The sequence below is a fragment of the Anopheles stephensi genome, chromosome 2 (assembly GCF_013141755.1).
Source record: "Anopheles stephensi strain Indian chromosome 2, UCI_ANSTEP_V1.0, whole genome shotgun sequence".
Taxonomy (NCBI): domain Eukaryota; kingdom Metazoa; phylum Arthropoda; class Insecta; order Diptera; family Culicidae; genus Anopheles; species Anopheles stephensi.
Genome location: NC_050202.1, coordinates 32,674,095 through 32,696,648, shown reverse-complemented (window position 1 = coordinate 32,696,648; position 22,554 = coordinate 32,674,095). Strand labels below are relative to the sequence as shown.

Here is a 22,554-nt window from a genome sequence, read left to right as displayed (position 1 = left end):
AACCATAAGTCAATAAAATAAATCAACCAGTCAATTGATTTGGAAGCTTCATGCTTTGATGATCTCTGAAAAAAAAGAACGATGCAATTTTGAGTAGTTTCTATAAATTGTTTTTTTTTTGAATTAATGCATTTTGTGTTTGGTAAAAAAACCTTTATAATGTCTTTGAGTTGGTAGTATAAATGAAATGATTTGGCTACAACGTTTATAGTAATAAAGCATTATTAATAAAACCAAAGACTAGTCGAAATCGCACGTGGTGCTTAATTTGCCACACCTGCCAAAGAGTCATTTGGGGTTTGTTGGTTCGACATACGCGCGTAATTCTACCGCTACTCTCATGTCAACTGATCGCAGTGAACCTGCTGGTTAGTCGTAGGGTTTACTGGAAGAGAGGACTGCTTCGAGTGGAATCTTACCCCGCCAAGGTCGACCTGATGCCAACCCAGTGGCGGTTCAATGATCTGTGATAATTCTGGCGAATTTACCGTAACGGTGTGTGATTATGTCGCGATCGGACCCAATGATCTACAGCTTTTGCCGTGGCTCTGTGGCACGGCTCTACGCAACGCAGTTCGATATGAATGTTCCCCTACCAGGCTAGGCCCTGCGTTGGTCCCAGCTGATGACTTAAGGTTTACGACTACGCGGCCGCCCTTCATGCGGCGCGTGAAATGGTGGGCGTTTTCGTGTGAGCTCACTTTCGAAAGGTCTCGCAACGGCCGTACACCATTAACGATCAACCGGCATCAGATAGATGATCGCAGACTGCCCTACGAACGACGACGATTATGATGCTGTTTTAAATAATTTATCCGTCTTGGGGAGGCTTTCGGGCCAGTTTTTCGAGACGCCACCATGGCTGAGGGTTTATCAACGGACCTGTTGGATTCATTGCAGTTCAGTGAGTGCACATTCGTAATGTTACACTACCGTCCGTGGTTTACCAATTTGCGCTCTATTCATGTAATAAGGGCTGGGCTGCTCTCAGAGATGCAGGTGTCTGTACGACGCAGTTAGGATGGATCTCCGCGGCCAATTGTCGATCGAGTTAGATTGAAATTCGTTCCGTTCTGTTCAGATTGCGATCGCAACATCTAGTTGGAAGCGAAATCTGAAACGGGTGTTAGATGGCAGACATTCAAATCGTGAGTAAGGCTTTAGTGGTGGAGTAGTTTTAGCCGGCAATGATGATCGATTTTGAAGTTGTTGTGAATTTCAATCTACGTCTCGCGATCCAATCGAAGGGCGCAATACTTCAAACCATTTTTTACGGTCATTTATTATTTGGTCGCTCGACCTGTGGGTACCTTACGACCGTGGCAATAGGTTGTGCCGCGAGAACCGACACCTTAACGGTGGTCTACCGGCAGATCGGAAATTCGCCAACAGAAGGACGACGGTGCTTATAATTTGCCTGTGGGTGCAATGAGGCATGAACCAAAAAACAGGCGCTTATATCTGCTGTCTTTTGCGAACCACCAGCACACGGAGTGTCGATGGCGTCGCCAATCTAGCATGTCCTGAGGCCGGAATCGATCCGTAAAGCGACCGCTCTCGCTGTGCACCGTTAGACAGCCGGCCTCCGGGCGACTTTGGCGCTTTGGTTCGATGAGTGACTAATGTGCCATTATGTTCGGTAGCTCCTCTGTACAGCTTACCCGTGTAAGCATTAGCTCTTCAAACCGTTTCCGTTCCCCTTTGGCCGGTGGTGCATCAGCCTAGTGCCCAGCAAGAGATGGCTTTCAAAACGAGAGGGCGTTGGTGGTTGATGAAAACTCGTCGTAATGATGATGTACGGTTAACGGAAATTGATGCACAATTGGTGGTGTGCAATACAGCTTCACCAAGAGATCTGTAGCAGATTAGACCACCTTGCGCGATCGCTAGCGTTCTACGGCGGTGCAACAGATAGTGATAGAATGGTTCTGGTAAATGGATGCAGCGAAACAAATGGTTAAAGAACCATGATGCAAACCTCGAAACAATCAATCAAAATGCGATTGCAGCAAAGATAAACGAATAGTAGAACATTTTCATCATCAGTCCGCCAGCGATCGTTAATCAACGATGACCACAACAACGGCCACTTTGACTTCCGAAGGGACATTGAATATTGAAAACCGTTGTTTGTGTTTCTATTTAAAAAAATTCCACTCACTTTTTCATTATCTAGACCTTCGGATCACCGCCAGGGGAGTTAACGAAATGTAAACATTGGCAAAATAGGATCGCTTTAGTTTCGGAGATTGACTTCAGGGTAGTTCATTGTTTCCGTGGACCTGGCAGTGGACCGCGAAACTCTTGGAAGGAAAACTAAGGTCACTGAGAGGACTTCTATAGAAGTACGACCTTCAGCAAGCTTTGTATCTATTTAGAATAGGGAGACCTCTGCGGGTTGGTTTAAGTGTGTTAATTATGGAATGAAAATTCATCTAGGAGATGCTGAAATTGCATTCAAATTAGAGCAGAGTGAGCTGTTTTAGCGACGTCCTACAGATCGCTGGTTTTTGTTTATGAGTGTCGATCTCTTTGGGGGTTGAGATTGGAAGGAGTTGAATAGTGTTAAATTAGGAAGCGCCCCCCCAAGCGCGCGGAAGTGATTGACCTTCACAACTGATCAGTGTCGAAAGCAGCTTCTCGTTTGTGGTTTGTGATTAAAATTATTGTATTAGGCGCGAGACGCGAGCGACCTGGCTGATCGAAACCCATCGTTCAAAAGGTAACGAAGCATGACTTGTATTAAGTCCGTGCTATGATTAAACCTTCTAGTAGGATCCGTCGAAGAGAACAAGCGAACGGGTGAATATGAATAGCCGAATAGAGGCTTGTGCTGTCAGACGTTCGGTGCCGGGTGCATCGGTAGGATGATGCGCGATCATGGCGATCACCTTCCTTTCGTGTCATGTTTTGCAGAACCGAATGAGAAAATGATTAATCGTGGTTCATATGGGGGTTTTTTCCCCTCTACAACTGCCTCCATTACAGATTCGTCGTTTAATTTACAGTTAGTGTGAAGGAAACCGATGTTCGAGGCAATGATCATCCATTTGGGCTTCCGCTTAAGATGTATCGTGTGATGGGCGTTGTCTGAAACACGTCGGAGAGCATCTTTGAAGAAGTATCATAGTTTAAGGTTACTTAAAAAGGCTGAATTTAAATGCTAATCGCGTGCTTAAGCTACAGAAGATTCTTTTGTTCGATTTGTAAAGGTCGCAAAGAGCTTCACCATAAGCACGCAAAGGGACTCTGGTTAGGCATAGAAAAATAAGGAATAGTGTTGTATTTTTCAATTGTTGGATGATATCATGCATTGTATATAGTAGGATAAAAATTCATCCGGTATTTCATGGGTGCACTAATCGATTCTCTTCTCCTGTTGCCATTCACAGTAACCAAGCGATTGCCGATTACCTGGGAAGCAATGGATACACAGACGCCTTGGAAGCCTTCCGGAAGGAGGCGGACATGCCGAACGAGATAGAGCGCAAGTACGGTGGGCTGCTGGAGAAAAAGTGGACCTCCGTTATCCGGCTGCAAAAGAAAGTGATGGAGCTGGAAGCGAAATTGTCCGAGGCGGAGAAGGAAGTGATCGAGGGCGCTCCGACCAAGGCCAAACGCACACCAAGCGATTGGATACCGCGCCCGCCGGAAAAGTTCGCTCTCGCCGGACATAGAGCCACGGTCACGCGGGTTGTGTTCCATCCCGTCTTTAGCATGATGGTATCGGCATCGGAGGACGCCACGATTAAGGTGTGGGACTTCGAAACGGGTGAATATGAACGTACGCTCAAGGGTCATACGGACTCGGTACAGGATTTGGCATTCGATTCACAAGGGAAGCTGCTCGGTAAGTGGCGATATCTTAGCCGCTGGCGCTCTGCAATACAGACGGACAGTACAGCACTTTGTTTCTGTCATTTTCTTGTAATGCTCCATTTTAGCCTCCTGTAGCTCGGATCTGTCTATCAAACTGTGGGATTTCCAGCAGACATATGAGTGCGTCAAGACAATGCACGGTCATGACCACAATGTGTCATCGGTTTCGTTCGTGCCAGCGGGTGATTTTCTACTCTCTGCGTCCCGTGACAAAACGATCAAGATGTGGGAAGTGGCCAGTGGCTACTGCGTCAAGACGTTCACAGGCCACCGAGAGTGGGTACGCATGGTGCGGGTGAATGTCGATGGATCGCTGATGGCCTCCTGCTCGAATGATCACTCCGTTCGAGTTTGGCAGACAAACTCCAAGGAATGCAAGGTATGGAGAAATAACAAAGTTTGGCCCAAGATCGATGCTTTATTGAACCTTTGCTTTCCCTTGCCAGGCTGAGCTGCGAGAGCACGAGAATACAGTAGAATGCATTGCCTGGGCACCGGAATCGGCCGCAGCGGCTATAAACGAGGCAGCCGGAGCAGACAACAAGAAAGGTGCACATCAAGGCCCATTCCTGGCATCGGGATCACGAGACAAAACGATCAGGGTAGGTTCATAGGGTTTTGCAGCGCTGCTTTAGCTTCGTGTCTGATATGTCTGATAATGTCTGTTGCAGATTTGGGACGTCAGCTCCGGGCTGTGCCTGTTTACGCTGGCCGGCCACGACAATTGGGTGCGTGGTATCGTGTTTCATCCCGGTGGCAAGTATATGATTTCTGCTAGCGACGACAAAACGCTACGCATTTGGGATCTACGCAACAAGCGTTGCATGAAAACGCTCTACGCTCACTCACATTTCTGTACATCTTTGGGTAAGTGGTTTCTCTTTCAGCGACGTTTACAGTTGTTGTAAAAACCCGTTCTTTTCTATCGCAGATATGCATAAGTCCCATCCTTACGTCATATCCGGCAGCGTGGACACGACGGTTAAAGTTTGGGAGTGTCGCTAAGTCAAATCCTGTCTACTCTCCCACCCCACTCTCCTGTACACGCCACCACACACCAACCAATCATCCAACAACCGATGTTGGCAGCTTGTTTGGGTCCTAGCGACTCATTGGCGCTTTCTTTTTATGTTCGCTCTTCGACAAAGCAAAGCAAATTAGCACCACGGCAGTGGATTATAGGATGTCTTCATACAAGGAAGACACCGTTGATATTTTGATCGAGCGGGTTACGGCGGATCCCTGTGAATGGTTTGTATTTCATACTTGTCCTCCGATGCAGCTGGTGTAAACATTAATGTGATGATTAACAGGAAACAGGATTTGCGGAGAGATTGTGAGCTGAGATATCGGTGGGCAAGTGAAAGGTTTTTTTTAGTTGAATGTTAGTTTATGTTTTGTTCCATTTTACTCATATCGATCCAATGAATAATGCCAGGCGGGTACGATAATAGTGACGCTCGTTAGCTAAAACCTGAGCACTGTGAGGCAAAATGTGCATCCTCCTAGAGTCACTGTTTTATCAGAAGAACAAATAGTAAGCTTTTCTCTCATTCTGTTATAGATTTTGCGCAGAATTCATACAAAAATGCAAAAGTAATATTGAAAATGCTAAAACAAATGATACACACCTGTAGAAGATACCGAACACCACCACATCCAAAAATAAACATAAACTCACAATTCATTACAATACAATTATTAGAAGCAAAAAAGTACACATTCTAGCAATGGCAGTCATTATCGAACGAAAACGAAGAGAGTGAACAAACAATGAAGGATTATCCCAGCAGCAACCAGTAGATGCGAATAGGAGACAGGAAGAGGCCCTCGATTGCAAACCAACAGAAGTATAATTATCGAGCCTTCGATGTTTGTCAACTTACTCATCTAGGGTGGTAGCAAGTGGCACCGGAGCAGCAGGAGAAAAAAAAACGAGAGGAAATGATTGGCAACAATTGGCAAAAGTGCAAGGAATAACATGTGTGAAGGGAAATATTATTATTAACAATATACTTACAATTTAAAGGTCTGGTTGGAGAGAACATTCGAATGCAGCATTGAGACATTTGTAAGCGCAGAAAAACGGATTCGAGTATGGTAGTAAGATGCGTTGGTGTAATGCGCAACAGCAGCAACACACGCTAAGTCAAATGGAATCAGTGCCACCTCACACAAAAACGGAAGACCCGTTCGACCAGCATATGCCACCGAAGCACCGAATCATAAGCCGAAAAGCCGACCCCGCGCATCCTTGCTTCCTTGTCAATTCTTCTTCGACTGCTCCAGGCCGGCGTAAGGGCCGGAAAGTGTTGGCGCGTAGCGTTACAAATGGAACTGTTGTTGGGATGTATGTACCGGACTACCGGCGTTCGAGGAGGGTTAAGAGCTTGCTGAACTTTAAATCTTTTTCTCCCAACTGTTGGTATAATATGCATCGGATCCTCTTGGTTGACTTTCCAACCAACGATCACTTTCTCTGAGGTGAAGCTTGCCTTAATGGTTGAAGCCATTTCTAAATTTTGCAAATGAAAAGCATATTGGCTAAATTTTTAACATTGCAGGCTCATTATACTGAATGTGATTGACCAAGAAAAAGACTCTTTTCCAACTTAGTTCTTTTCAGTTTTGGTCTCATTTTTTTGATATTTTGCATTCTACCATTTATATGGTTAACTCTAACGTTCAGTGTGACTGCCATCCGAACTGATTGACGCGTTTTGAAGAAAGTAAAGAGTTTGAATTCGGGTATCAGAACGAAAAGTGGAACAAATTGTCCTAGTGACAAGCGGAATCGCCCTGATAAATATATGAATACCACAAAGCATTCAAGATCCAGTTTTGGTACGGTCCTCTATGACCTAGTAAAATTGGCTTTGCTTTGTCGAAAGCTGTTTGTACATAGTGCGAATAGGAAACGTTTGATAAGATTGTTTTAGATCGAGCAGAATAGATCACGCTCCAGTCGGGGGTTAGGTTTAGGATCAAGTTTTACACTCTCTGTCCCCACACCGCATGGAAATTTATTGACCCGAACGGGGGAGGGTTTCCAAACTTTAGTTTCGGCTGGTGGGAAATTGCTGCCCGATTGCTATTTTATATGCACCACAGTCCATATTGTAAATATTGTTACAGCACACGCACGCGTAATGCCGCAGAAAACCTTTCTTGTGCATCAGCTCCGAAACATGTAGCCATTTTAGCCAGAAAAAAGGTACATGGAGCGTCATTCAAGCCTGATAAACGTTGTGCGGCTGTTTGTGAAAAAAAAACCACGGTGATCAACAACTTGAGCAGAGAAACCGGAGTAAGAAAAGACGGAAGTCAACATGAGTGTGGCGTGTGTTGGTGATGATGATGGTAGAAGCGTTAATGAGGAAACGTGGGCTGTTGTAGTCCACTATCATCATGCCGCTTCTACCATCAGCAAAACGGCAAACGACTTTGCTCCGAGCGGTTAGAAAATCATCGGCGCGCTGAAAACAAACGGAAGGTAAATGCGAAAATGCGTGAGAGTGTGTGTCTTGTTTCATACTATTTAAATTATTAAATCTATTTCTAATGCCCTCAATATTGCAAAACGAACCACACTACAACAGCAAGAAATGTGCGTTTCTGTGAGCTACGAGAAACAGATAGATGAGAGAGAGAGAGAGAGAGATGAACGCTGCAAAACCGAAACATAATTGCAACTGCTAACTATTACTATTATTATGATTACCTATTATAATTGCTACCGAATATGGCTACCGTTGCATGCTACTTCTAGGTTGTGCAACGACAACAATATAGTGTTAAACGCGTTCTAAAACAAACAAAAAAGCGGAAGCCTTGACGGCGGACCGTTGGTTGACCGGTGGTTACTGAAGAGCATTAGCATGGCCACCGGAGCAGAATAGCTGTGCCCACGCTCAACATCAGCATCAGCAAAAGAGACCATAAAACCGTTTGAGAAACGAGCAATGTCCCCATGTACGTCGGAGTGAAAGCAAAAGATGTGAGAGATTTAGACAGAAGTACGTGTGAAATGAATGTGTTCCATCAAATAAAAAAAAAACAACAGGAAGCATGCATGCATGATAATGAAAAAAGATCAGACGTCGGGTGCACAGTGGCCCCCGGGCGCCCCAAGCGGGCAGTGGGGCAACATGAGCATGATTTGATTTTATTTCCTTCATGGTAAATAAAATTTAAATCTACAACGACGAAGCTAAAGCGGGACGAAGCTAGAGCGGGGTTTAGTTAGGCCGGAATTGTGGCAGATACTGTTAAACGGTCACGTGCTCGCAAGGCAAGCCGCAAGGGCTAAGCAGTTCTGTAGTAATATTCTTAAAGAAAAGGCAACACAACAGCAAAATGCTAAACCTATGCGTTACGAAAGTGAATGAAACGGGATTATAATTTTCAAGAAACAAAAATATATATTATGGAAAACATTGACAGTGAATATGAGCAGTGAGACCGAGAGAGAGAGAGAGTGCAAATATATTTAAAGTTTTATTATTCCCTCCCTCCTTATTTTATACCGTTCGGTGGTCAACTGTTGGGCTAGAAGAAGAGTCTAATGGGAATTTGTTTTGGGAAGCTTTTTCGTGAAAATTATTTCTTTTTCTCATATGATTCACTCTATTACTTCGGATTTTCTATTTAAACAATCATTTTTTTAATTGGTCATTGATTTGTACCTTTATTTTCTTGTCTCTGGCTAGTTTGCGGTGTTTCCTTCAGTGTCATTTGGTCGATCATTCGAATCTTTCCCAGACTCGAGCGGTTGATCTTCGGTGTTAGCTTCGGATGGTGATTCTGAGTTTTCAGTGCCTTGGTTCGGAAGCTGCGTTGTTTCATCTTCTTTCCCAGTGGTATCATCCGATTTGTCTGTTTCGTGTTGTTCCTTGTCGCAGTCAGTATCCTTCTGCGTTTCATCCTTATTGGCGTTCGCATCTTGAGTTAGCTTCCCAACGGGTTCCTCCTCCTCCTGCTCCTCAGACGAATCTTCCGACATGTCATTCCCACTTTCGGTGAGTTTCGGTTTCTTTCCTCGCTGTTGCGCCTTTTGTTTGGACTTTTTCTTCAAACGTTTAGCGCGCTTCTTGGCTGTGCGTTCCTCGGCAGCTTTCCGATTGTTTTCTAGCTTCTGCTGGAACGCATCGTCCAGCTGTTCGGCGTGACTTTTCTCTTGAATTTGCTTCTGTCGAGCGTATTCCTTCCGGCGCAGATGGCGGTACACGTGGAACTCGCCTGACCCGGCGCCCGCACTCGAACCCATAACGTTCCGCACGAACGATGGAATGGCAGTGGAAAAGTCCCGATTCTTGCTCGGTGCTGGAATCATGACTGGTTTGTCCTGCGGAAAAAGAGGAAAACGGATATGTGTGTGGTAAGTCAAATGCTCTGGTACGTCGACATGTAAATGCTATTTTTCTCTTACCGGATTCTTCATGAGCTTCTCCAGTTTGGCTCTCTGTATATCTGCAGCATTGCGCACGACAAACTTTTTCTTTTCCACCTCCTGGTCCTTCTGCTTAACTTCGTTGCGTATTTCCATTTCAATTGCAGTTTTCTATTTACTAGAGTTTGGAGAAAATTGTACGCACCGAACGGGGTTTGTTTACATTCACGATGCTTTTGTTTTGTTGACTAGTTTTCTTCGCAAGCCCTTAACAGTGGTCGACTGTGCAGCAACATTTGGCCATTTGATATGTTTGCTTTACTTTATGCTTGTATTTGATGCAGTTGGAAGTGCATTTAATAGTAATATAAAACAAATTTGCCAACCAGGTGAGAAACATTTTTAAAATGCATTATTCAGCTATTTTTCTCGTTTTCTTTGGTTGAAATTGATTTTTTTTCCAAATCACAAACGTCAACATTGTTTTCGCTTCAGTGTGCAAGAGAAAATGGCCTAACCGTTCGTTGAAGACATTTTGTTTTGACAGCTCTGGTCTGACAGCTGTCTAGCCGTGTGCGCGTGCACCGTGGTGTGTGTGCCTTGCGATTTCGGATAACGGACGGAAAATTTGGACGAGGAAAAGCCGGATTCGTTCTTTTCAGTGAAAATTGAAAAACTTCCGGACATTTCGCTTTGCCACCTTATCCGTCAACGGGAACCGTGTTCGTGCTCGCGTTGGTGTGTGTGTGTGTGTGTGCAAACGATTTCCATCGCCGTAACCCGTGCACCGGACTCGAAAGAGTTCAGGAAGAAGAGTGACTTTCAACTGAAACGTGCGAGCCCAGTCGACGACGATCCAGGAAGCAGGAACCTGGTTGTGAAATATGGCTCTGGAGACGGAAAGTGTAAAATCGCCGGAAGCCGCTGCCGAAACGGTGTCCTCGCCCGTTTCGGATGGGATTGTAGTCGGCGATTCTGGCGGAAAAAAGAAAGGTTAGCTTTTCTCTAAGGTTGCGAAACATGCGTTGAGTTTTCGCTATCGACATCCGATGCTAGAATGATGCAATCCCACATCCGAGAGCCATATCCTTAACAGCGACTATAGGTGATAATCGAATGTGTTGCCATCGATGCCGGTATCGGATTAGTAGTTGGTGACCGCGTGGTGAATCGAAGAAAAAACCCGTGCGCCCGCATCGCCCTAGTCATATAATCAGTTACGTAATTACAAGTTCGTTTGACGGATGCACGTTGAGCATCGGGTGGACATAAGTTGGTGGAGAATTGTTTGTTTCTGGAATAAACACATATGGCGTTCCATGTGTGGCATAGTTTACTAACTTAAATACAGAAAAATGCACTTACAATTTGGCTAAAGTTTGTCAAAGTGGTGTAACACGTGAAAACGGTGTTGTAATGCATTTCATTGTGCATGGTTTTGCCTTTGAGATGTAATGGACAAATAGCACGATACATTAGCCCATAATCCGCCGGTAGAAATATGGCACATTAACCACATTTGAACGTTTGTAGCCAAAAAACTTTGCCTTTTTAGTGAAAGTACTGGTAATTGTTTTAAATTAATCGTATAACGATTAGCCTCTTGCTTACCTTCACCCAATCTACGCTTACTACTAATGGGCCTACTGTGATTGCTTGGTTACTAAAATCAGGTTTGTTCTGTGTTGTTGGTCAACCATATCAATGAGATCTATTAAAGAATCTGTCCAAATGCCCAAAAAGAGAAGCTTGATGTTTTTACTGGGCTAATCAAACATTTGCAAATGAAAAAAAAAAATCGATGAAATCTCAAATTTCATAAACAATATGTCCTTATTTAAATAGATGGCTAAGCATTAAGTTATCCTACTACCATTATTCAGGCGCGCGCCCGATAAGAAGACGCAGTCTGGCTACACGGTTTCTACTACCGACGAGTAGCAAGATAAAGATTTGTGTCGCTCTGTGTGTCGCGTTTGTAACCCTCCCGAGAGAGGTACCTATTTTCGAAAGGCATGCAGATGAGCATTGCCTTGGTCCTCACGATAAGCACATGTGCGAGACGCGGCCACAGACCCGGACCGCATTGGCAGCAAACCTTCCATCCAAATTGACATGTTTGAGGTGAAGTGCACAGTGAAGAAGACAGTTTTTATCTGTGTGCTCTATTCTCGGGGTTTTGCTTTCGGATCGTTTCCATTCCAGGAAGGGGTCTTACGTTGGCGATGTCCCCTAAGAAGATTGGGTGCGTTTCGATGAAGAAGATGTGTTTGCGCTGCTTGTGCCGGAGCATGCCTTTCTTATCTTTCGGGGCTTGGTGATCCCTCGTAGAGGGCAGAGAGTGCGTAAGCGCCAAGTACACATGCAGAGATGATGAACGAACACAAATTGACAACAGGAAAGAGCAGAAGGGGGTTTGTTCGCGTAGTTGACAGGCCCTGTGGCAACAGACTTAACAGGGACAACTTGCAACCATCTCACTATCGTTCCGGCGCTACCGGAATTACAGCTGTACTGCGGAGAGCGCTAGGATGGCGAGAGTTGGACACGGGAGACGTCCGCTGATGCGTGTCCACCCTTCTGCCGGACAAGATGTTCAAGTGGTGAAGTCCACGATGATGAAATCCGCGTCCACCCTATCAGTCGGATTGATAGTTTGCTCTTCGTTCGATTGATTGCAAATCGACACGGCGGTCCGTCGATTGCGGCGTAGCGAAGAAAAAGAAGAGTCGTCCCTAATACGGAAGGCGCGATAGGAGCACAGCAAAATAAATAACGTTTCATGCATCTTAAGTAAAGTGCTGCGGTCTGTGTGTTTGAACTTGGCAACACATCCGCGTAAAAGTGCACACACTAACCGGTTGATCGGCTGCCGCTGCTATTGCCATCGATCCGGCAGACAGCAAGAGAAACAAATCGTTTGCATTAGGAGCAGACAACACATCAGCATATGCAGCGAATGCATTTTGTCGGGATCGTTTCCTGCCTGCACATTGGCACATTTTGCGGACCGCAAGATGCGATCGTATTGCATTCTCCTCGTATTGTTTGTCTACCGGCGGCCGCGATTTGTCGTTTAATCTTTGTCCGGAAGCACGTGTTTGTGTGGCGCACATGTCGGGTGTCTGATGTCCGAGACTAATGTTAACATTAAAAGAAAGTGTCTGGATGAAACGAACGAACACAGGCAGTACACGAAAGTAGACCTGAGTATGACCATAATATTCATTCATAAACGTCTGCCTTGAATGTTGGGTAAATAGTGCAGACGGTTATGCATTATTGAACAAAATGCCCTTCCAGGGTGTAAATTTCACCCCGCGCAAATCGTTGCTTGTATGCCGCGTTTTGCCCCAGCAAAAAGAAAAAAGAATACTGTTAATTCATTCATTCTCAAAACGGACACTACGCCCAGTCCATTAATATTGCTACCATTTCGGATCTACTTACATGTGCGCTAAACCTTTAAACCTAGTCTGCCGGCAGCCATCTCCTAAAGCAGTCTATTTTGGGGTGTACGATGCGCCAAGAAGTGTCATACCATGCCAGTGTGTAAAGTCTTGTTCGCTCGACGACTTCGAACGGTATGGAAGAATGAAAAAGACACAACCAAACCGATCACTTCCCCCTGAAATGGACAGAGGGAGAGATGGATAGGTTCAAAAATAAACAGTCCCTGTCGCCGTGCGTCTCTCCGGTTGTGAAACGGGCAGCGACGGATTCTACTACACCAACGTCTGATGGGTTTGATTTAAAATTCGAACCATCATCGGTGGTCATCACGTGGCACAGGTATTCCCCCGGACGGTGCAGTGTTAAAGCAGACACTGCTGGCCGAAGGAAACATCGAACCATGAGGAACCGATTGCAATGGGATCCTCGGTTCCCCATTTAGCACCTTTTTATATGCATGTGAAAGCAATAGTATCAGGGTTGAATAGTGTTGTTTGATCGAGTTTCTCTTTTGCTATTCTTCGGTACTGATTTGTTGATTTTGTCGTACTTCAGATCTGTATCTAATTGAAAGATCAAACAGCTTCCGGGGAAAATTGTAATACAAAGAAAAAAGGGTTGACGGTTGGTGATTTTTGGTTAATATTCATAACGCAATTGATGAATGTTTTAACCATTCATGGCTCTTGTTTCTGTTTGTACCGTACTTTTGCGTCGATTTATGCTCTGGTGCTCACCTTAATTATTCATGCAATTAATGAGAAGCTACTAATTGAAAAATAAACATAGCAAAAACATCTCGTCTTGTCTTGTCTTAAAGTTCAAGGTCTATGCTCGCAATCTTGCACCAACTAAAAGCACATAAAAAGCCACAGATACGCACGATTGCAGAGAAGCAATGTTTGAAATGCTTACACGCTTAAGCCAATCAAAATGTTCTCGGGCGGCAGAAGGGTAGCGCATTTGGACGGGAAACGAATTAAAGGTCAAGCCGCGGTTGTGGCTGTTCCCCGCCGTCCGTTGTTTGTACACCGCCAATGGTCCTATTTTTATATCCACAGTTACACAGGGAAGAAAGTGAATCTATTTCTTCCTGCGCTGTTGTGTTGTTACCCTCGGATGCATTAGCGGCAAACGATCTTGTACGTTTTGTTGGTGCGAGAGTGAGAACGTGATCGAGTTCGGGAGTTCCGTGAAGACCAATGATTTACGTAATAGTTTCGCTCCTGATCGTGCTGGCTTGAAGTATTACGAAAAGAAGATTGCTATGTTTCCAATATGTATTTGAATTATATACAAGATAGGATAAGATAGTGTTCGGATTAACCGATAGCGGCTACCGGTCACGCGGCAGGACCGGAGTTAGAATCTCTTCCGGACGGTTTCCCCCGTAGTGCCGATGCAGCTCACGGCCTTTAGGGAAACATGCGACCAATCCAACGGATCCATATAGTTACTCTTTCATTGTCTTTCTGCACACGCGAGTTACAAAATCCTATCGCGCCGCCTCCTTTTAGATACACTTCACCCCTAGTGTGGTGCAGAATCCATGTCTCAGAGGCATACTTGAATAATGCAAATAAATTTGATCCAGGGGCCATTTCTGGCTTACTAGACTTATTGATACCGCATAGTTGGATAGTCAGTCCTCACTAGGGGGGAACTGTACGAATGAGATTTGAACCCCGGTCCTATTGTATGAAGACCGATGCCGCTGTCCCCTCTACCACCGAGCCGTCCCCGATCAGTATGAATCATCAGCTCCCGGATGGTGCCATCAGAATATGACAAGATTTGGATTGATCTGTAGATAATGGTCTTCAAACATTCCACGTCCAAGTTTCGAATGGCCCACTTTAGTGGCAGGTTGAAGAGATCGCTCTCAAGAGTCTCCAGCCCTTAAAAGGTAACAAAATGACCCAGAAAGCCTTCAACTGACATGTAATGTTGGTCATTGTCATTCATATAAGCATGTCAAATATGCGACAAAATGTTCCGATTTGTTACTTGCTTACCCTATCACATGGCGAGAACAGTGAAAGAACTTTATACTCTGGTATGTTCCTACCGCCTGCTCAATCTGGGCCTAAATTGACTATCATGTTAGCACACTTCGTGTCGGATCGTTACGATCAGGCAAATGTCTATAGGGAAAAAGGAAAGCCCATCCTAGCCCCCCATTTCAAGCGATCGGAGGATTTAGCAAATACAAATGCTTCCATGACATAACCATGAATTAATTGATATAAAGGGGATCCTGGAAATTTAGAAAATGCCAGCTTACTTTTATTTTGCGAGCTATGGATATTTTTGGCCAACTATAGCAAGGTAGCGCGTCCGGTAGTAAAAAATTTAATTGTGAAATTATAAATTATTTTACTTTCAATTGATTTCTAACGGTATGTTTTTTATATATACTTTATATTCCTCCGCTTTTTAATGCATAAGTTATTGGCAAATGCCCTGGCTATGGTGCCGTATGCGGGTTAAAAAATAATGAAGATATGAGCTGGCAAGAGTGTAGCAGCTGCGAACTTCTTCAAGACTGCTGCATGACGAATATCGGATCAGTGATTTCCTTGGCGTTTCAGCTGAGTGCTCTCCAATGGATTCAGACTATCTCCTTAACTAAGGAGTGATCTCGATCTTGTCAAGGAGATTTTTTTAATTTTATCGGCTTATCGTAAGATTAACTATGCATTGCGCTCATCAATTGATTGGTTATGTTTCCGAATTAAACTTCTTAAGGAACTTTTTTTTGAACACTCAGACATGAATTAACTTTTGTTTTTTTGTATTTTGTAGGTTTTGCTAAAAACAAAAAACAGAATGTCAAATCAAAAACACCTCCGGTGGGAGGAGAGAACAAGGAAACGATCGGTAACGGCCACGTGGAACAGAATGGGCTGAATGGACATCTTAGCTCGGAAGAGTCGGAACCGGCGACGGCTACGGTCAACGATGGAAGTGCAGATGAGAAAACCGATGCTGGTGTTGCCGGTGGCGGAGGAGCGTCGGAAACAACGGGCGACGATGATGTGATGAAGCTCATGCAGGAGACCGGTTTCACGGTGCAGGTGCTTTCGCCGGGTGTAGAACCATTGTCGATACAGGTGTCGAGCATGGAGCTGGCGCAGGAGATACACCAACTGTTGATGGACCGCGAAGATACCTGCCACCGGACGTGCTTTTCGCTGCAGCTCGACGGTCGCACGTTGGATAATTTTGCCGAGCTTAAAAACATCGAAGGACTACAGGAAGGATCGGTGATTCGAGTGGTCGAAGAGCCGTACACAATGCGCGAGGCGCGCATCCACGTCCGTCACGTGCGCGATCTGCTGAAATCGCTCGACCCGGCCGATGCTTACAACGGTGTCGACTGCAGTTCGCTTACCTTCCTGCACACGATTACGATGGGCGATATTATGGAGAAGAAAAAGACACGCCAAGAGAGTGTGGACTGCACCCCGCCCGACTTTATCATGCCCGGTGCGAAGGAACGTCCGCTGCTCCCGCTGCAACCGGGATCGGGCAAAAAGGGCAATCCACAACCGCTGAAGGTGCTGACGACGTCGGCGTGGAATCCACCTCCCGGGCCCCGTAAGCTGCACGGTGACTTGATGTACCTGTACGTGGTGACGATGGAGGACAAGCGGCTGCACATTTCGGCCTGTTCGCGTGGATTCTACGTCAACCAGTCGACGGACGACACATTCAATCCGCAACCGGCCAACCCGAGCTACCTCTCACACTCGTTGATAGATCTGTTGTCGCAGATATCGGCCACCTTCCGACGATGCTTCACGCAGATGCAAAAGAAACGCACCCAGCGGCATCCGTTCGAGCGCGTGGCAACGCCGTACCAGGTGTACACGTGGACGGCTCCCGCCTTGGAGCACACGATCGATGCTATCCGCGCGGAAGACACGTTCTCGTCGAAGCTGGGCTACGAAGAGCATATCCCAGGGCAGACGCGCGACTGGAACGAAGAGCTCCAGACGACACGGGAACTGCCGAGGGCAACGCTACCCGAGCGATTGCTTCGCGAGCGGGCCATTTTCAAAGTGCACAGCGATTTCGTTACGGCAGCAACGCGTGGCGCCATGGCCGTCATCGATGGCAACGTAATGCCGATCAACCCGGGCGAGGACGCAAAGACGCAGATGTTCATTTGGAATAACATATTCTTCTCGCTTGGGTTTGATGTGCGGGATCACTACAAGGAGCTGGGTGGAGATGCGGCTGCCTTCGTCGCACCACGGAACGATCTGCACGGTGTCCGTGTGTACAGTGCGGTGGATGTCGAAGGTCTCTACACGCTCGGTACGGTAGTGATCGATTACCGTGGCTATCGCGTTACGGCACAGTCCATTATTCCGGGCATTCTGGAGCGCGATCAGGACCAATCGGTCGTGTACGGATCGATCGATTTCGGGAAGACAGTTCTTTCGCACCCGAAGTATCTGGAGCTGTTGAATGCTGCCGGCAAGCATCTGAGAATTCAGCCACACAGCGTGTACAATGACAAGCAGGAAGCGATCGAGCTGTGCTCGTCGGTGGAATGTAAGGGCATCATCGGTAACGATGGACGGCACTACATTCTCGATTTGCTCCGTACGTTCCCACCGGACGTGAACTTCCTTGTGCTGCCGGCCGAGGAGGAAGCAGTTGGCAGCGATAGTCAAGCGATGGGCTTCCCGATCGAACACCGACACAAGCTCTGCTGTCTCCGGCAGGAGTTGCTGGAAGCGTTCGTAGAGAATCGCTATCTTATGTTCATGAAGCTGGCCGCCGTACAGCTGCAGCAGTGTGTTAAAAAGAAGCAGGTACAAAAGGCAGGTGGTGCGGCACTCAAGACGTCGTCTTCCGATGAAACAAAATCGGCAGCAATTGAAGGAGCGGGCGAGAACGAAAAACCGGAATCCAACGATTCGAAGGACAACGCAGCAAAGGAGGTGAAGGAAACGGGCAAGGAAGCGGCAGCGTCGGCGACGACGACGCCAGCTTCGCGTCCAATACCAAAAGCGGACACAGAAGATGCGAAGAAGCTGGTGGAATCGTTAATTTCAAGCGACCAGATGAACGAAAGCAAGGAAGTGGTGAAGCGCGTGTGCGAGGCAGTTGGCTCGCTGAAGGAGTACGAATTTGACATTCGCTTCAATCCGGACGTTTATTCGCCCGGCATCCGGCACGTGGACGATGACCCGAATGCGGCCTGTTCGTTGCGCCGACAGAAGCAGCTGGTGAAGGATGCGGCCGTGTTTTTGGTGAAGCACCAGATTCCGAGCTTCGTGCACGAATGTCTCGACCATTCGTCGGCACCGATGGATGGCGTTACGCTAACCGAGCTGCTGCACAATCGTGGCATTAACGTGCGCTACCTCGGCAAGGTGGTGGATCAGCTGGCCAAGATAAAGCAGCTCGAGTACCTGCACACGATCGCCGTGTCGGAGCTGATTGTACGTGCTGCGAAGCATATTTTCACTGCGTACCTGCAGCAAACGGACGTTATGAGCATGGCGGCCGCAATCAGCCATTTCCTGAACTGCTTCCTAACGGTGTCGACCGGTGGTTACCAGCCCGTCTCGAACGGTAACGGTGGTGATGTCGATGGGCAGCTGGCCGATGAGTTCGGCCCGAAATCGTCCTTCTCGGGTGGTGGTAAGAAGCAAAGCAAACAGAGCAAACGTGGTGGAAAAGGCAGTGGCGGTGGAAATGGTGGTGGTGGTGGTGGTGGCAGTCGGAAAACGACATTTTCGTCACCTTCGGCCGATAATAGTGAATGGCAGTCGCTGACGTCAAAGTCACTGTGGTCACAGATTCGACAAGAGCTGAAAGCCTACTGGGATTTCGAGTTGACCGTTGAGCCTTCGAAGGAGGGCAAAACGGCCACTCAAATTGACTCTATTGAACCGCTGATTGGCGCGTTCAAATTACAGAAGATTAGTGTGCTGCGTGCTTTCTGCCTGAAGACGGGCGTGCAGATTATGTTGCAGGAGTACGCCTTCGATCAGCGCAATCGACCAACGTTTACCGATGCCGACATTGTGAACGTGTTCCCGGTGGTGAAGCACATCAATCCACGTGCCTCAGATGCGTACAACTTCTACACGACTGGCCAGACAAAGATTCAGCAGGGTTACCTGCAGGACGGATACGGACTGATTAGCGAGGCACTCAACCTGCTGAACAATGTGTACGGTGCGATGCATCCCGAGAATGCTCAGTGCTTGCGCATGCTGGCCCGGTTGAGCTACATCATGGGTGATCCACAGGAAGCGCTTGCCATCCAGCAGCGTGCTGTACTGATGAGCGAGCGTGTGAATGGAGTTGATCATCCGTATACTATTTCGGAATATGTAAGTGTGGCTGTGGCTGCGAGGAAGCAAGTCACATTTTAAATGTATTTACGATCATATTCTTTCGCTTGCTCCCTTTTTTAGGCCCATCTTGCATTGTACTGCTTTGCAAACAGTCAAATCAGCACCGCACTGAAGCTGCTGTACCGTGCCCGGTATCTGGCCACAATCGTGTGTGGTGAAAACCATCCTGATATTGCTCTCATGGATGTAAGTGCCATCAAAGGCTTTACTAACTCATCTTCCCCAGGCTTGCCGTTTACTGACTCGAATGTTCCAAACAATTGCAGAGCAACATCAGTCTGATCCTGCATGCCGTCGGAGAGTACGAACTATCGCTTCGCTTTTTGGAGCACGCACTGGCACTGAACATTCGGTACTATGGCGAAAAGTCTCTTAAGGTGGCCGTCAGCTACCACCTAGTGGCGCGAACGCAAAGCTGCATGGGTGATTTCCGATCGGCACTGATCAACGAGAAGGAAACGTACGCCATTTACAAGCAACAGGTAAAAAAGGGTCGCGGTGCGATTGATTGTGCTCTCGTCTGACCTAAAATGTGTGAAACGATTTCGTTACAGCTCGGCGAAACCCACGAAAAGACTCAAGAATCTTCCGAATGTCTACGCCACCTGACGCAGCAAGCGGTTGTGCTGCAGAAGAAGATGAACTTTGCCAACGGAAAACTACTGAGCACTGGCTTACCGCCGATCCACATTCAGCCACCGTCGATGGGCTCGGTGCTGGACATGCTAAACGCAATCAATGGTATCATTTTTGTACAAATTAGGTAAGAGCAGTGAGGTGGCATCAGTTGTGTGCCTCCCACATGGAATAACATTCTTTAAATTCTCCCCCCAGCTCCAAAGAAATTGCCAACTTCAAGAATGAAATTGAAAAGCGCCAAAAGGAGGCCGGCCAAAGCCAACCGCAGCAGTCGGCGCCGGTGCAGGCCAACCAGGAGGAGGTCGATCGTATGCTTATGGAAACGATGCAAAAAACGGCCGCCGGTATTCCGTTCGAGGAGCAGGATGGTGAAAAGCAGGAAAGCGCGACAGCGCCCGAGGAGTCTACCAAGTCGGTTGATGTGGCCTCGAGTTGAAGCCATCAGGAGGGTGCGTTAACGCTCGCTGCCACTACACATGCGGTTTGCGTTGAATCCTAAGCGATCGTAAGCATTAACCCTTGGGTTTTGGGTTGGATTGTCAGATATCACTGCGATATGTGCTTAATGCACAGGGCCGTAATACCCGCGCGGGATGATCTGTAAGGAATGGACCGTTTTTCCCCCCAACAACAGTGGATGGTTGTCAGTACACCAACGGAGAAGAATTAGTGGAGTAGAGTAGTTTCGAGATTTGAATACTTTTACTGATGTTTTTTCTTTTGCGGCCAGGAACACGCGTTTGATTGAACGTGTGTGTATCAGATACTGTGCCTTTTTAATGGTAATACTACTACATCGAATAGGAACACAAGCAGCCACAAACCCTTTCCATCTCTTCATTCTCTCGCCCGGCCTGTAGTTTGTAGAGCAAATTAGAGTAACTGTTTTTTTTCTCTTCTCTGAGCAGTAGAAGCAGTCCAATCCGGATAAAAAAACGCCAATGGTGTGGAGTTGGACGGTGGTTTGTTTTGCTCTTTTGCGTAGATTGTAGGTAAAAGCGTTGAGTTTCTTCAACCATTGTTGTTTAAGTTCGTTTTTCTTTTCTATTACGCATAACTCTTAAAAGGCCCTTCAGGAGGAGGAGTTCCGGCTCTTGTTATGCGGGCAGTGCTAGATGAACTAGGTTTCTGAGCGCATAATTATCGTAATTGCTAAAGGGCGTTATCCGCTAATTGCTATCCGAATGAATCAACAATTGCAATATTTGTGTAAAGTTTTTTAGCAGGGAAAGGATTGGTCTGATTCCGAGTCGAACAACTACTTGCCACGGAACAAACCAATAGTCTAGTTGAAACGTTGTGTTGAAACCCTACACTACAAACCTCAGTTCCTTGAAATATGCTGCACCCTGTGAGTGATGAAGTGCATTAAAACAAATCAGTGCAATATGACGCCTTTAACGGTTTTTTGTTTTTGTTTTGAAGTTATGCAGCACAGTTTCGCGACAGGAGTTCATACTAAATTGGTGATAAAATGAAAAGCCCGCCATCAGAAAGTAGTAGTTGATTAGAAAGAACGTTTTCACACAGCAAGCCAGGCAACGATGTGTTCCGCTCTAGTCAGCGCCCACTATGACCAAAAATAATATTCTACGGTTCTACGTTCGGTAGGCCCACGGCATACCTCTGTGAACCATTAGAACTTACCAACTGCTGACCTAAAGCAACACAGGCTCTTGTGATTTGCCCATTTTCTTTATGTCTTGCGCTGGCGATTGTACTCGGTCAGAGAGTGGTCAACCGAAAACCACCCACACACAATTGTCGCCCTTTAGCCAGCTTAGATTTGAAGTGCTGCTTGAGTTAAGGTGCTTATTTTCACCACAAATATCCTCATCATTAAAATACGCACACAATAGTAGCAATCATGGTACTTTCTCACTAGCACACATGGTATTTGGTTTGCTCTATGGATTATGTTCCGTCTTGTGGCGAGGAGCAGAAATGGCAGCTGAAAAACACCTCAATACACATCACCTAAAGGTAGAAGAAACTTAATGAATCACATCGTATAAATTCTCCAATCAAGCGACTCGTGCACCATCGTCATGAGTCAGCGACAAACCAAGCAACCCCCCGACGCATATTGTCTGGTAGTCTGGTGCTCTGGTCGTCGATGTGCAGAGATGCGCAGAAAAGAGCAAACAATAGCAATAAGCATCATGTGATCGTCCTTGTCGCGTGAAACAACATGAACTTTTAAGCTAGGCTTTTCGTTGCCGAGATCAAAATGTAGTAGTACACAATTTTCTGTTATTAAAGATCGAGTGCGGTGGTTTGCAGACCACCCCGCACCCATTATTGCCCAAAACGGAAGCCACGTGTATTAATAACAAGCTTTGAAATGAAATATCGTAAAAAGACAATAGAAAATGCGAAAAGCGTACACGAAAAGTCAGCGTGCAGAGACCCTGAACAAATGATGGGGTGCTATGTTGTGTATGTACAACGCTTAGCGACAAGCACACACGCCGTGCGGACGACATATGCTGCCAATGAAAGCAAGAAATTGAAATGAACAGTCGAAGTAAAATGTAGCATTCGTAGCTTAGATAAGCCTATTGAACTATTGCTTGTTTTAGACTCGGAAGAAATGCCTCGAAATACTATACTCGCGTACTTGCGGCTCCAGCAGATGGGATGCCGTGAGCCAAAGGGTCAGTTAGCGAATATCATCAAAGGAGGCGATGGGGTGGTGTCGGAGAGGAGAATCGAACAAAAAACAATAAACTTATCAAAGTAGAGTTCAAGAAGCGTCATGAGTTTGTTTTATAATAAATTAGCTAACCGGCACTTGTCGAGCAGTGTCGT

General features: G+C 46.3%; 3 protein-coding genes across 9 annotated transcripts in view; 2 read left to right on the top strand and 1 right to left on the bottom strand.

Moving 5' to 3' along the window:
- Positions 1 to 8,382, top strand: part of LOC118508026 (lissencephaly-1 homolog) — a 44,407-nt gene extending 36,025 nt beyond the window's left edge. For all 7 annotated transcript variants that reach the window (XM_036047417.1, XM_036047418.1, XM_036047419.1 and 4 more), the window contains exons 3-7: positions 3,393 to 3,850; positions 3,945 to 4,258; positions 4,326 to 4,481; positions 4,551 to 4,746; positions 4,811 to 8,382. In XM_036047417.1, the coding sequence (XP_035903310.1) occupies positions 3,393 to 3,850; positions 3,945 to 4,258; positions 4,326 to 4,481; positions 4,551 to 4,746; positions 4,811 to 4,884 (1,198 nt within the window). In that variant the 3' untranslated portion in view covers positions 4,885 to 8,382. The remainder of the gene's footprint in view (positions 1 to 3,392; positions 3,851 to 3,944; positions 4,259 to 4,325; positions 4,482 to 4,550; positions 4,747 to 4,810) is intronic.
- Positions 8,383 to 8,537: 155 nt separating this feature from the next.
- Positions 8,538 to 9,539, bottom strand: LOC118508034 (PRKR-interacting protein 1 homolog). The gene is made up of 2 exons (XM_036047436.1): positions 9,308 to 9,539; positions 8,538 to 9,223 (listed from the first exon to the last, which is right to left on the bottom strand). Exons 1-2 carry the CDS (start codon positions 9,422 to 9,424, stop codon positions 8,585 to 8,587), a joined length of 756 nt encoding a protein of 251 aa, XP_035903329.1. The 5' UTR covers positions 9,425 to 9,539; the 3' UTR covers positions 8,538 to 8,584.
- A 290-nt stretch (positions 9,540 to 9,829) lies between these two features.
- LOC118508022 (clustered mitochondria protein homolog) lies at positions 9,830 to 22,489 on the top strand. The gene is made up of 6 exons (XM_036047411.1): positions 9,830 to 10,261; positions 15,527 to 19,080; positions 19,165 to 19,290; positions 19,371 to 19,586; positions 19,659 to 19,867; positions 19,939 to 22,489. Exons 1-6 carry the CDS (start codon positions 10,153 to 10,155, stop codon positions 20,177 to 20,179), a joined length of 4,455 nt encoding a protein of 1,484 aa, XP_035903304.1. The 5' UTR covers positions 9,830 to 10,152; the 3' UTR covers positions 20,180 to 22,489.
- The last annotated feature ends 65 nt before the right edge of the window (positions 22,490 to 22,554 follow it).